The sequence below is a fragment of the Rhododendron vialii genome, chromosome 3a, assembly GCF_030253575.1.
Source record: "Rhododendron vialii isolate Sample 1 chromosome 3a, ASM3025357v1".
NCBI classification, from domain to species: domain Eukaryota; kingdom Viridiplantae; phylum Streptophyta; class Magnoliopsida; order Ericales; family Ericaceae; genus Rhododendron; species Rhododendron vialii.
This window is the reverse complement of record NC_080559.1, coordinates 33,986,418-34,000,672: the sequence shown is the minus strand read 5'-3', so window position 1 is coordinate 34,000,672 and position 14,255 is coordinate 33,986,418. Positions and strand designations below refer to the sequence as shown.

The following is a 14,255-nucleotide window of genomic DNA, read 5'->3' as shown; positions in this document are numbered from 1 at the left end:
TCATGAGATTGACCGAAGGTTGTGTTTGTCATGCTTTTGGAGAATGTGATAGTCTAAATTGAGAGATGGAGCCCTTGTCATTGGAAGTATCCTGGCAAAAAAGTCAGGGTAAATTTATTGAAGGAAAAGATACAAAAGAGGACCACCTGTGGAGTAGTATTTGTTATTTTGTTTAACAGTCCAGGAAATAGAAAATAGGAAACCTAATAAACGGTCCAGAACTCTTCCCTCGAAAATCAAAACTCTTCCCCTGAAAGAGTTTCTTTAAATATGGACCGTTGATTGAGTTTCCTAGACACCTGAACTGAGTGTCCTGATCCGTATCATTTCTCTTTTGTTTATTAGAGTTGAGTCCATTATTCAAAGTGCATAATTAGATAGATCCTTCGTCAAATGCTCATAAAACAAGAGAAAATATTTTACCCCACATATTTGTGGTGTGCACACCAAAACATGTGGAGCCCAGACAAATGTGTGGTGCAAAGTCTATGTGGAGCAATGCTCGAGGAGCATGGAACAATCACTCATAAACAAGAGTTGGGCTTCTACCCCAGTCCATTAAACTGGACGGGTGATATAGCCCATTATTGGGCCCACTATTAATCTAACTTCATCAGTCCAAGGCCCAGAACACCTAGGCCATGTTCTGCCACCAGAACCGTGCCATCAACGCCTGCCACCAATTATATCAACTACCACTGCCCACCACTCATCAACACTACCACCACTTCTATAGCCGCCGCCGCCCCCACAACACCACTACTGTTGCTGCCGCTGGACCTCTTCCGATTGCTGTGTGAGATCCACATACTTTGTGGTGAGAATCACACCCATGTGTGATGAGAAGAGAACCTGAAGTACTATTTCTGAATAACTTTACATCGTGCATGCATTTACTTAATGAGAAAGGGTTTTCTATGTGACAATCAGTGATCCCACATGTCATGCAAATTAGAAACAGACCATAATCTCATTTGAATGACTTTAAAATCGAGACTTACGAAATGATCTACTTGGATCGTCAAATGGACTAGTTCTGTTTTAGATCCCATGAGAGAATCTTGATCCTTGCATGTTTCAGGCATTCACATTTCCCTTTCCCTGCTTCAAGCCAACCACAGTATTGGACATTATTGATCAACCAACACAAATTACAAAATCATGAATTCAGTCAAACTATTGCACTTAGCACGGCCAAAGCCAACCAAATTACATTAAGGTCTAAGAGAGCAAACAACACCTGCCATTGCTTCATGTCACCTTTGTAAAAGAGTTATTGGTCTACACTGCAAAAACAACATTTTGTCATGCTTTTAAACCACTAATGTTTATGGAGTAGTTATTAACCGCTGATTCAAGAAGCCCAATATTGGGTACTATCCGTTCAGAAGCAATAAAACATTCTGATACATCATCTTCTACTCCTTGCAGCCCTGATTGAATAAGAGAGAAGCCAAGCCCGTTCTCCATCCAAACATAACAGAAGGTTCATTCTTTTTCGGTATAGGAGAAGGCAAACCAGTTCTCAAGCTGTGAGCGAGTGAAGTCTCCTGCTTGGCACTTGTCTCGGCTGGCCTGCAGCTAATACCCCAATATGTAACTACGTAATTTAAGCACAACTCACTAGTAAGAAGCACAGAGAGTCAGGCAAACATCCAGATATGGACACGGACTCTAATAAGTATGCAGGAAAGAAAGTATAAATCAGCTAACTACTGTCGATGACTACATTACAGGTAGGCAAAACCAAAACTGATCAGCAAACGAAGCATACTACCCAATTAATAGTTGATACAAGATACACTTTCAGATCTCTGCAGTGTTACAATGTGCAAGGTGTTACTCAGATGCCTTGAACACGCTGAGTTTAGTGTGTAACCTTATCTTACGGTATAGGATATACAAAACCTCCAATGTAAATGTTATTTTCTCCATATGAACCAATATGCACGTGTAGGCACACACTTGCAACCATGAACAAATAAATAAGAGAAGAGAAACATAACGAGACAGCATCAGAATACATACATAAGAGGGAATGGACCTTCATAGGCAAATGTTGACATGCCTTGTCGTTGTTTGTGCTTCGGGTTGGCCGTGCATTGTACATACACGCGCCCACGACGCTTAACTGTCCGGCAAAACTCACACATCTTCTTCACGGACGATCGTACCTTCATGGTTACTGCCTACTGGTACTGGAAGCAAAGGAACCATAAGACAGCTTTTCCAACAACCACAAATGAATTAGCAAACCGATAACTCTTTCCGAAGTATGGCATGCAAAAAAGTTTATTACCAATAGAAACATGCAATAAAAGTGTAGAAAGAGAACGATAACAATGATGGAGAAGAGAAGGATAAAATAAGGGAAAGAGAAGTCTTCACAAATTATATGCATCCAATAACTTATGTAATGTATGATAAAAAAAAAAAAAACTTATGTAATGGAAGATTGTTTTTACACCCAAGATAGGAATACTTGTTTGGTTACTGGACAGAGTTTAGTCATTCTAGGAATTTAGAAACTTTTTTACTCACTGGAAACTATTTGTTGTAGAAGTATAAATATACTAGTCTCTATTCTGGCGTGACATTTTCTAGTCCAAGAGCTCTACCTGGATTTTGGTTAGTACCCTTTTCTGGAACGATTATTCTGCTCTTTTTTGTAGCTTATAAAAGTTCAACTCCTATTTGATAAAGTTCGATGCGGTTGCAGAAGTTGGCGGCCACGTTTTAGAAGGTTTACAAGCATGCAAACAATCACATGTTATATGGTATGGTATTTATAGGTTCCTTGAGTATTAAACAAGTATGGAACCATTCCGTTGACTTCTAAGCATGCTCGGAATCATGCCCGAATTGGATAGGTACTTAATATTCTTTCTCTTCAATTTTTCCTTTAGCTTGGTGACTGTTTGCTGCTCCTAAGCTATTCATGGCACACTCCAATCACCAAACGTGGAACAAGGCTCAAAGATCCAAACTTGCAGTTCTTAGGAAACCAGTGACAATCAAATACTAAGAAGTAAGAGTGATAATTGCCATTTTGCTAAGTGACTCCACCTTGGCCATTGCATAGCACACACACACACACCCCCCCCCCCCCCCCGCGCGCACACACACACACACCCCACCCACCCCCCCCTGCCCCCTCGAATTCAAGGCGAGTCAGGCGACTTCCAAATGCACCCACACTTCTCAAATTGGCACAAGTTATTCTCTTTCGTTTTTCTTAAATTGTGATCCACCCGATAAATTGCAGATTAACCTGGTTGTCATAAGTCTGATAAAGTATCGTAGGATTAAATCCTCCACTACTTCTATGGTTCTATCATCATACCTCTAACTCCCATTACTAGTCAAATATTCTCCCACGGTTAGATATGTTGTGGGAAATTATTAGAATCCACAAAAATCCTCCACCAAATGCTATGTTGCATCAGTCATACAGCTGACACCTATGATTTGTCCAGTAACCCGGTACAATTTTCCGCAGCTCCTAGCTCTAAACAGCCTAATGTGGTTAAAGGTCAAATTATTGGTACTCCCTCCTGCCCCAAATTGCTTGATCTTTTTGGGTAATCGTGCATTTTGAAAAAATTGTATTTATGAGATTTTTTATTTGAAAAAATTTGACACATACTTTTTCTTCCCAACGAGATTTTCAAAATGGTGTAAAAATATTTAGAACAAAATCCGTGCTAATTTGGCGAGCAAAACGAACAGTTACCCAAGAAGGTTGAGCAATTTGGGAGGGAGGTAGTACTAATTTCTCCGTTTCTTTTACGGAAAATTTCAAAAAAGACTCCGAACTATCATTGCAATGTCCCGTAGACCTCCAAACTTCATTAAATGTTAATTAGACCTCAACATTTTTCAATTAAACCCATGCCGTCTATTTCCTTCAATTTCTTAACGAAAGATGCTTATGTGGCATCAAGGCTCTGCTATTGGACGGAAATTAGAACTATTGGAGCAGTGATTTGAAAGAAGAAAAAAAACACAAAAGAAACCATTATCATCAAAAAATAAACTTCTCTCTCTCTCTCTCTCTCTCTCTCTCTCTCTCTCAAGTCCTACTTTGCAAGTTTTTTTATTTTTATTTTTTATCCTTACTTTGCAAGATTTGAAACCTGAGATATTGCCAACCGAAATGGGACCAAGAAGTAACTTGACGCCAACTCTTCATTCAAATGCCTTCAAAAGATATGGGTAGAAAACAAAACCCTAGAATCCTGAATTAACCCACCAACAACTAATTACAGCAAATCAAACCCACAAAATTCCTCAGAGATACAGATTTCCATATGTCACACAACGAGTGGAGAAGTACCTTGTTGATTGGTATGGACGGAACTCGAAGGCTGTGGTGCTGAATTTGCTGCGTGGCCAAAATGGTCAAATGGATGTTGATGGACTGAGCTTGAAAAGCAAAGATACGACAAAGATGATGGGGCCTATAATGAAGACCCAAACAAACTTATAGGCCCGGCCCTATTTCGTTTTTCCTTTGTTCTTTTTCCCGGTCTGTTAATGGGTTAGGTGTTTGTTAGTAGTAACAACGGGGTTGAACACATTCTGCATGAAGACTCAATCTCGGGATCTCTCCCTTAAAAGTGAGAGTAACAAACCAACCACATTAGGTGCGGTGTTTGGCCTTATTTGATTACGGTTCCTAAGAATTAACTTCAATTTTATGCATTATTTTTGGTGGAAATGGAATTAAGGAATTCGAAAAGTTTTTTTGTTAATTTCAAACTCCCCAAAAAAACATATTTTTACATATTTTTATTTTTATTTTTGTTAGGATCGTCACACACACTCTCGATAGACGAGTATAAACAGTAAAGAAATACACACAGAGATATACGTAATTCCCCAAACCGAGTACACGTCCACGAGAGCGAGAGCAGCTGCTGTTTTTTATTATCACAGTATGAAATAGGGTTTACAATATAGAGTATTTATACCTACTTTATTCTAACCCTAACCGGATTTGGCCTGTATCCCAAAATTACCCTTGTACGATATCGTACCATACCGCGGGGGGGCGTAGCCTCCCGTACCCCCCAATTACGGAACGCCAGAGCCTTCGGGTCAATCTACTTTCACTGGATCATCGGTGATGGGCCAGATGCCGTCGCTCTGCACTCGTTCCGCTCCGCTCCGGCATCTGGCCTTCTTTCTAGAACTCCTTATTATCTCTTCATACTTAACATATGAGTCATCGTTCTAACAATTTTCTTAAGCTAAAAAACTGAGTTAGCCTCCAAACTGGCTTGGTATTGGTTCCTCCAAAGCCAAACCCTAGCCCAGCATCACTAGAAGCCTATCACATGGGCGGTCTCTCTATAAGTATATGGGCCTAAAAGTCTAAAAATATGGACCCTATGTTTGGTTCTTTTTGGGTGCCTATAAAGGGGGTGGTTGTACCTAACCCTTTTTATTGATTGCTTTTTATCTTTATTGTTTATTTTTTAATTTGTTTTTTACTTAAGTTTATTACATTATTTATCACAAGAGAAATGCAATAAGAAAAAGTTACAATGAAAAACTTAAAAAAAATTCTCCAAAGACAAATAATTCACGAAATCTATACGTTTTGAATTATTTTTGTCTCTAGTGAACTTTTCCAAGGTTTTGATTCATAATTTTTTATATTTTAGATTTCTCCTATCGAGACAAAATAACAATTCACCAAAAAAATTAATGCAAACAAATTAAGACAATTTTTTTAATAAAGACAAAAAAATTAATCCAAAATGATTGTTTAGCCAAACCACCCGAAAGTCACTCTCACCTATTTTCTTGGTCACTTTGCCTTTGATTTTTAGTGGTCATTTTTCGGGCATAGCCATTGTTTTGCTAACCGAGAAGGGTGGATTGGATTGAACCAATGAAGCCAACACCCGATCAACTAGGAAACCCATCCGACTTAAAATGTTCGAACTTAAGCCATAGCTAATCGGGTCATGGAGGAAATATTGACTCCTCAATATGTTGCGGGCTCTATCACCAGACCCAACACTGAAGTGCAATATAAATTGGAGCTCCATCACCCAACTATCTGGTCCCAAGTATCGAACTCAAGATTGGTGGGAGAGAGGCAACCTTATATTAGCTGTTCCAACCACTTGAATTACCACCTAGCTTGATGGACAAAAAACTTAACTATGCATAAGTAATATTACTTCCTTCGTCTCTTTCAATTAGGAAGCAGTTTTCGAGCAGAAATAATAATCCTTCCTCTTCCCTCTCCCCTTATCGCTACAGTTGGTGGTTGAAGGCTGCTGGTGGACGCCGGTCTTGGAGGGGGATGGCGTCTCGGTTTTTGTGGTAGGGTTAGGATTTTTTTTTCTAAGTTCTGGGCTTAGCCCAATAGGTATTCTGGGTTATGTCCTATAAGTGTGGGTTTTTTTCAATGAGTGTTTTCTCGGTTGGCATCTTGCCAAAACACGTATCTGGGTCTCAAATTCTTGGGCGCAAAATTATTCTTGTTTAAAGATATGATGTTGTAAATCCTTGTTTTTTAAGTCTTTATAACCATTTTTAAAGATTAGTAAAAAAATTTGCCTTCCATAAAGAGAACCACCAACTTTTACAAAGGGAACAGAGAAGAAGAAAAGTCAAAGTGATTAGTTGAGGGGTCATTTCCCGCCCACGTCTTCTCTCTCCAAAGTCAAATCAAACTTTTTTGATCGTTAGTAATATCTACCTTAAAACTCGAAGGCCCCATTAATAAATGACGATATGAAAGCCATAACCTAAAAGGCAAATAAAGGCATGTTTTGGCTTTATAATTCGGCAGGATTATTTCTTTGTTTTCGTTCAAAGTTTTCAACTTTGTTTTTTTCAGGCAATTTTTTTATCGATAATTGGTTCATCTCTACGTAAGGAATCTAAAAAATTAAAAACAATGAACAAACCTCTTCACCAAAGATTAAAATAATACTATTAAGACAGATTTTTGGATTGTTTTTGTTTTTATTCAAATTTTTTAAAGTTTGGTATCTATTTTTTGATTTTTTTGATTTCTCTTATCAAGACGAACCAATAATTCAAAAAAAAAAAATTTGTTGCATAACTAACTAACAAATGCAAAAACAATTGAATAAAGACAAAATAATAATAATAATAATGCCCTATTAATTATTTAGCCAGATTATTTGGCTAAAACAGGCCAAAGCCTCATTTGTATGTTGTGGACTTATGTTTAAAGAATTGAATAAATGAATGCAAAATACTTTTTGAAGAAGACTTGTATCTATATTCATAAACTTCTTCAGGGTTATATATGAAATGTTTGAAACTCGTTTCTCTATTTTGTTAAACAAATGGAGGCATTCTTTAACAAATGTCCACCATTTTCTTCTCCTTTTTTTTTTTTTCTTTTTTCTAAACCAGACCTGAAAAACCAAAATGAATTTTTTTGGTTCTCCCTGAGTTTGTATTTACAATACTAAATATTTTCACCTTAATTATTTCGTTGTGTTTTCCCTTTACGATTTGATAATCCAAACTCAAACACCAATGCCCCAAATGTATATCCTTGTTTGGAATTTGGGTTGGAAATTGATTTCCACACTTCCCTCTTTACAATTCACACTTCCCTTTTTTTTTTCTTTATTCACTTGAATTTACTATTTTGCCCTTTATCTAATATACTTTTTCACACATGCGAGGACAATATTATAAATTCATGTGGATAAAAATAAAAAAGGAATTAGTGTGGATGGCTAAAAGAGGAGTGCATATATGTGGAAATCATTTTCCCAGGGTTTGGTAATTGGGTTTAACAAGAGAATTAAAGAAAACCCACAACAAAATCATAGTATCTCTTCCATAAGCATTTTAAGTTTTAAAAGGAAAAAAAAACTAATTTTTGGTTTTGGAGAATAACTATTCATTTCTTATCTTCTTCTTCTTTTTTTTTTTCTTTTAATTTCTTTCCTCTCATGCAAATCTCAAATATGCAATCTCAAATTAATATTGTTAATTACCGGCCACTTCCTTTTCTCTCGTTTTCATTCCTCCTTCCTCCTGTCTCCTACATGATTGCCCCTTAATTTGTAGGGTACCAACTACCAAGAGGTCCTAGACCACTAACCAAGTCAGTCTAATGCTAAGGAAGCAAAACAGATAGCTAGGTTCCTCTCTGCATCATATTTAATGTTTTCCCATTTTCATTGGATGACATGAGCAGGACACATATTTCTGTAGCAGGGAACAATGCATGGCATGCAGGTCAGGTCTATATACCATCAACTAAGGGCCACGTACGTCTGTCCCATTTACATTAATTGGATGTGGCAATGCACGGAGAAACATATCTGACCGCTAGCTGCTTGAGTAGTACGTCATAATTAATGAGATATTTATTTTGAGCAACCACAACTTTTTCTAATTTCATGAACATTGAATTGAAAATCTTTACAAAATCTAAAGCAGTAATTTTTCTTTTTGAAATGGCAAAAAATTTATTAAAGAAACTCGATAATGTGTACATCGAGAGAGAAAGAAGACGAGAGAAGAAGAGGGATCGAAAAAAAAGAAAGAAGAGAGGGCAGATCGAGGGAGACTTCCAACGAGAAGTTGAGAAGAGAAAATAACCTAGGAACATTATACATACATCCAAAAGCCTTAAACATCATACTACCAGAGAAGATCGATATCGATCCATGTATTCCAAAAGAATAATTTTATATTCCTATTAGTTAGATGATGACATGTTGCTGTAGTGTGTATTAAATTTTCCATTATTGTAGAACCCTCATATAATGCAGCTGATAGGTTACCCTGACACATGCAGTTGAGAATATTCTGACAAAAGGGATCGATCAGTAAGACAGTAACTGGTATCGAGTATGTAGCAAAATTCACACAAATATATACATATATATATATATATATATATATATATATATATAAAATAAGATAATGAGTGGGCCTGTGAAAAATCAGCTCTATCCAATATGTGTAAATGTTTGATCAAATCTTCCCACTTTAATCAGAAAAAAAATGGAAAGATTGGATGAAAAATGAGAAGATTGGATCGAGCACTTATACATATCGGATGAAACTGATTTTTCACATACCCACTTGGTTTTTATTTTAAAATTATTGAACGGCTGGGATCATCCATGTGGCTCGGATCATCCATGCGGGTTCGACTTCACACAACATAGCCCGTGGTTGCTGCAGAATAACAGAGAGCTGCGGCTACGGCTTGGGAGCCATGATCGGCTAAACGCTTCCGCTAGGGTAATGAGGATGTCCCCCAAAGTAGTATGATTGTATAGAGTTTTAGGGTTTTTTATTCACGTACACAATGGTTTAGAATGTTTTGAGATAGGCTTTGAGATAGACTCTACGATGTGAGTCGGGTCGTGCCGTTGGTTAAGTCCAGTGAGACAATTTATACCGTGTTGAGATAGTCTACACTGAATACAAGTCCTAATTATATTTTTGGTGACTATCAATGGAGATCGCTATCCTAACGGTGGTCCATACTTCAAGTTGAATGAAACTCTAGATTTCAATACAGCTATATTACGAGGGGAGGTCGAATCGAAACCTCAGCCTCTTCTCTCTCCTTTTTACAAAATCTTTAATTGCTTTCTAGTAAGATGAAAAGATGCGATGGTTATATTATTTACGCATGCACATTGTGTTTGATGTACCAATACTGGATCGATGTTTCCACTAAAAGGCTGATCCAAGGGTTTTTAGTGTCAAAGATTTAATAAAAAAAAAAAGTGTATCCTTAAAGAGTTAATAGTTAACAATTTTTACAGCAACAATTACAATACGAGAAAAGTCAGAAAACCAAACTAATAGTAGAAAATTCTACTAATCGTTACATATGAACACAAAATACTAAATCTCCAAATAGGCAAATACATATTAGGGAAAATGACGGCCAATGACGTGTTTTGATAATTAATACCCGCCAATGACATTTTCAGTATTAATAAATGTTTTTAGCTTGTCCTGGGCGGGTATTAATTATTAAAACACGTCATGGGCCGTCATTTTCCCTACATATTATCTCAAGAATGTATAAGTATTACTTAAATATTACTCGTGTTGCATTTCTAGAAGCAAAAGTATCAAAAAAAGTTCTGCCCAAACCCAAGTAGTAAAAATATTAGAGTGCCCCTAAAATTTAAAATTTTTGGGATGCCCGAGGCCCCCGCCTCTTGGGCCTTGGGGGTGGGCCGGCTAAACTAAAAGCTGTTGACAATAACTTTTTTTGTTTTATCCTTATTCAAATTTTTTTCGTATTTTGTTAGTTTTGCGCCAAACTTTTATGTATTATTGGTTTGTGGCGACGAAAGAAATTGAAAAAGTAAAAAAATATGACTTTTACACAAGTATTTTTAAAAATATCCAAAAGGAGCTTTTTGGACTTTTTGTGTGGATATTTTCCAAAAAATTGGGAAAAAGTCAAGAAATTTTATTTTTTCGATTCATCTTGCAAGATGAACCAATTATAATACATAAAAAATTGGCACAAAACTAATAAATACGGAAAAATTTGAATAAGAACAAAAGAAAAAAAGTTGTATTCTACAACTTATTGATGAGCGGAAACGGGCCTTTAGACATTTGAGAATGAAATTTTTATGGAGCATGGCTTGTTCATTTGGGGGTTGCAAAATCACTTTGCACGGTTCCCAAATTTTTTCTCTATCTATCTTTTTCCATTTGTTACTTTTAAAAATCTCCCTCAAAACTCAAATCAAACAGTGTCTTAGAGACTAGAGTTAGGTCTTATCCTACCGAACAACGAACTCCGGCGTAAAACGCGCCAAGAATAACTCTAACAAGTTTGTGCACGTTCCTTACCCGTTTTCAGATGTTGTTGGCATAAACATCTTGCAAATAATGAAATAACAAAACGACTCTCGGCAACAGTTACCCTATAAGGTTAGTAATCTTGTTGATGCCTATAACCTTGTGTATATTGTACGTCAACAATGAATCATATGATTCATATATACTTGGCTCATCGGTTGGTCTGCTGTTGCATCCCATGAGAGAGAATTTCTCTCTTAGCGTTCTCATGCACACAACTCCTGCACCCGTTTTTCTATACATTGTCTCGAATTATGTATCATCGTAACGTGTACGTCAGTTGGGAGGTTTTTCTTTTCTTTTCTTTTCGGAAATGCCTATTTTGCCCTCTAACCTCTAGTGGAGTACAAATTTTTTTTCCTGATATGAGAGGTCACTGTCTTATCTTTGCCCTACCCTCGATATATATTACCATCTCGATGCCTTCTGTATACTCCATTTAAACATATGTGGGCCATACGTACGTAAGTAAAATTTGAGAAAGTCTTGTTTTTTATACCACCAGGTGGAAGTCAAGATGGCAATGGGTTAAGGAATTTCGCCTGAAAAATGAGAGGAGTATAATGGGGCGGCAAAAAAGCCTGAACCTAGAAATGGTCATACAAAGATCCACCAAGCGGAAAAGAAAGCCTAATCGCCAACTGCGGAAAAAAGGGCCGACGGAAAAGTTCTTCTTTAGACCATCTCTTTCAAGGGACCCTGCTTAGAGGCAGTAAGACAGATATTAGGAAAGTCTTCATGACCGCAGAAAGGCTCTCTTTATTGGATTCGAGGTTCATATTCCGATGTCACTTCTTTGGGATTGTTTTTCATTGGGTTTGGCTCTCATGTCGTTACGGGTTTAAGGCATGCCGTCATCCTCTCTCGCTCCTGTTTAAATTAATTTCACAATGATCCGTACGTCTATTGCCTTGTTCGGTCTTGGATAGGGCGATACACACTTATGGGTTTCAAGTTTCCTTTAACAGGGCCCGCCGCAGGTCTAGCGTCTTTATGATCATGCCCAGTGGAGGGTTGTTCCGCCTGGTCACTCTTTCCTCCACCCTTCTTTCATTACTCCATCAACGCTTCTGAGTGGTTAACTTGAGAGTATTAATATGACTGATAGGCGCGCAAATGTTCACATAAGTGCCTCTTAATTTATCATTGCTAAGTCTATTTATTTTATTACTTGGTGTTTTAATGTTTGATTTTTGTATTGTAGGAATTTTGGAGAATAGATTGAAATACATTCCAGGTCCTGGCTAGAGCTTCAAGAATTGGGCCTTAAACATGTTCCAACTGTGCACGTGATCATGAAGGTGTAATTGGCAGCAGAAGAATAGAAGTTATACATGTTATTTTGGTGGCCCCAAAGAGCTACTATTCTTTACTCCTAATTTTTACTTAGGGGCTGTTTGATAAAACTGAAAACTGAAACTGAAAGCTGAAAAATTAAGTATTGGAAACTGAATGCTGAAATTTTTAAGCTGAAAAGCTGTTTGATAAATATATTAAGTACTGAATTAAAAAAATGATGAATTAATTTTGTTCCAATTCTATCTTAATTTTTCTAACGGTCACAATATACTTTTGGTAATGGTGGTGGAGTGGTGGTGGGGGAGTGGTGGAGGTAGTAGGAGTGCTGGTAGTGGTGGTGGTGGAATGGTGGTGGTGGTGTAGTGATGGTAGTGGTGGTGGTGGTGATGGTGGTGGAGTGGTGGAGGTGGTGGTAGGAGCGGTGGTGTGTTGTGGTGTAATGATGGTTGTGGTGGAGTGGTGGTGGTGGTGGTAGTGGAGGAAGTGGTGGTGGTGGAGTGGTGGTGGTGGTGTAGTGATGGTAGTGGTGGGGGAGTGGCGGTGGTGGGGATGGTGGTGGAGTGGTGGAGCGGTGGTGGTGGTGGTAGGAGCGGTGGTGGTGGTGGTGTAGTGATGGTAGTGGTGGTGGTTGTGGTGGTGGTGGAGTGGTAGAGCTGGTGGTGGTGATGTGGTGGTGGTGGTGGTGGTGGTGGTGGTGGTGGTGGTGGTAGTGGTGGTGGTGGAGTTGGTGGTGGTGATGTGGTGGTGGTGGTGGTGGTGGTGGTGGTGGAGGGAGTGGTGGTGGTGGTGATGTGGTGGGGGAGTGGTGGTGGTCGTGGAGGTGGTGGTGGTGGAGTGGTGGATGTGGTGGTAGTGGTGGTGGTGGTGGAGTGGTGGAGGTGTTGGTGGAAGTGGTTGTGGTGGTGGTATGACGGTTGAATATAAGCATACAAAAATTCAGCCAGAATTAAGTAGCTCAAAGCTACTTAATTTTTTTCAACTTTTTAGCCTATATTTTAAGTGGTACTTAATTTGTTAAGTAATATGAAATGTGGTTATCAAACCTACTGAATCACTTATTACTTAATTGATTCAGTATTAAGTGCTGAATTTAGGTTATCAAACAAGCCCTTAGTCTTGGACTAAGAAGTGAAAAGAAAAAGAATTAGAAAGCCCAAGTCAGTTTCTCTCGACTGTGGGCATGGCCCACCATATTTGGAAGTAGCCTTGGAGCCCACTCAGAAGAAAATTGAAAAAAATAGGTCGGCACTTCTATCACCACTTATAAAAGGACGAAGGACGGGGGCTGCTAGGGATGATGATTTATTTATTTATTTTTCAGTAGTTTTCTTTTACGGACGAAACAAAGAACAGAAGCTGCGGTGATATCTTCTTGGGTAACACGCAGGAATCGACAGAAAACAAAGAACGGGACTGTGATTCTTTGTTCCGAATATTGTTAGTTCTTTTCTGATTTTTTTTTTACTCTCTTCAAGTTATTTTAAGTTTTGTTTAATTACTCGCACTCCGATAACTAGTTTTAATTTTTGTTCTTAATTAAAGTTGTTCATTGGTATTCAATTACTAGTTGTTATCTTCCGTTTATTTTCTTTCTCCGGTAAAAAAAGCATGATTAATTCTAGGGTTTTATTCGTTTTATTTTTAATAATGAGTGAGTAATTTTTTTGAGGTTTGATCGTTGGGTAAAGGCGCGCCGCGACCCAATTAAGATTCGTCTTGTAATTTTTTTCGTACATTAATTTAATTAAATAATTTTAGTTGGTGAGTTTGTTGGACGAATCTGAGACATTGCTGGGACTCATTTGAGCGGGAACGGGGGACCAAAACCTGTTCGCCGCTGTGTACAGGACCGACAACCTTAAGATTCGCATCCTTCGGAGTTTTCAATTCTCCCTAAAATTTAACCGTTTTTAGAATCTTAAAAAGCGAGTGGATTCTGATTGGGTAGCGAGCGCCGAATTTCCTACGACCGTACTTCTCCTTTTTATCATTTGAGCAAGTTATCTGTTAGTATTAGTTAATTAATCTACTAAAAGACAAGGGGTGGCTACCTAAGAGCTAACTTTAATACTACAACCCGAGGTTCTACAACACAC

At 38.0% G+C, this 14,255-nt stretch overlaps 1 protein-coding gene across 1 annotated transcript; it reads right to left on the bottom strand.

Annotated features, from left to right (window-relative positions):
- Window positions 1–1,418: 1,418 nt before the first annotated feature.
- On the bottom strand, window positions 1,419–2,180 carry LOC131321359 (uncharacterized). The gene is made up of 3 exons (XM_058352344.1): window positions 2,029–2,180; window positions 1,909–1,964; window positions 1,419–1,600 (listed from the first exon to the last, which is right to left on the bottom strand). Exons 1-3 carry the CDS (start codon window positions 2,178–2,180, stop codon window positions 1,419–1,421), a joined length of 390 nt encoding a protein of 129 aa, XP_058208327.1.
- Between the last annotated feature and the right edge of the window lie 12,075 nt (window positions 2,181–14,255).

Bases quoted from the DNA above. Each gene is read 5' to 3' on its own strand.
- LOC131321359 (XM_058352344.1), bottom strand. From the start codon at position 2,180: ATGAAGGTACGATCGTCCGTGAAGAAGATGTGTGAGTTTTGCCGGACA. The intron at 1,965-2,028 runs GTATGTATTCTG...CATGGTTGCAAG, and splicing joins GAAGGTCCATTCCCTCTTAT to TGTGTGCCTACACGTGCATA. The intron at 1,601-1,908 runs GTTTTGTATATC...TAAATTACGTAG, and splicing joins AAATAACATTTACATTGGAG to TTACATATTGGGGTATTAGC.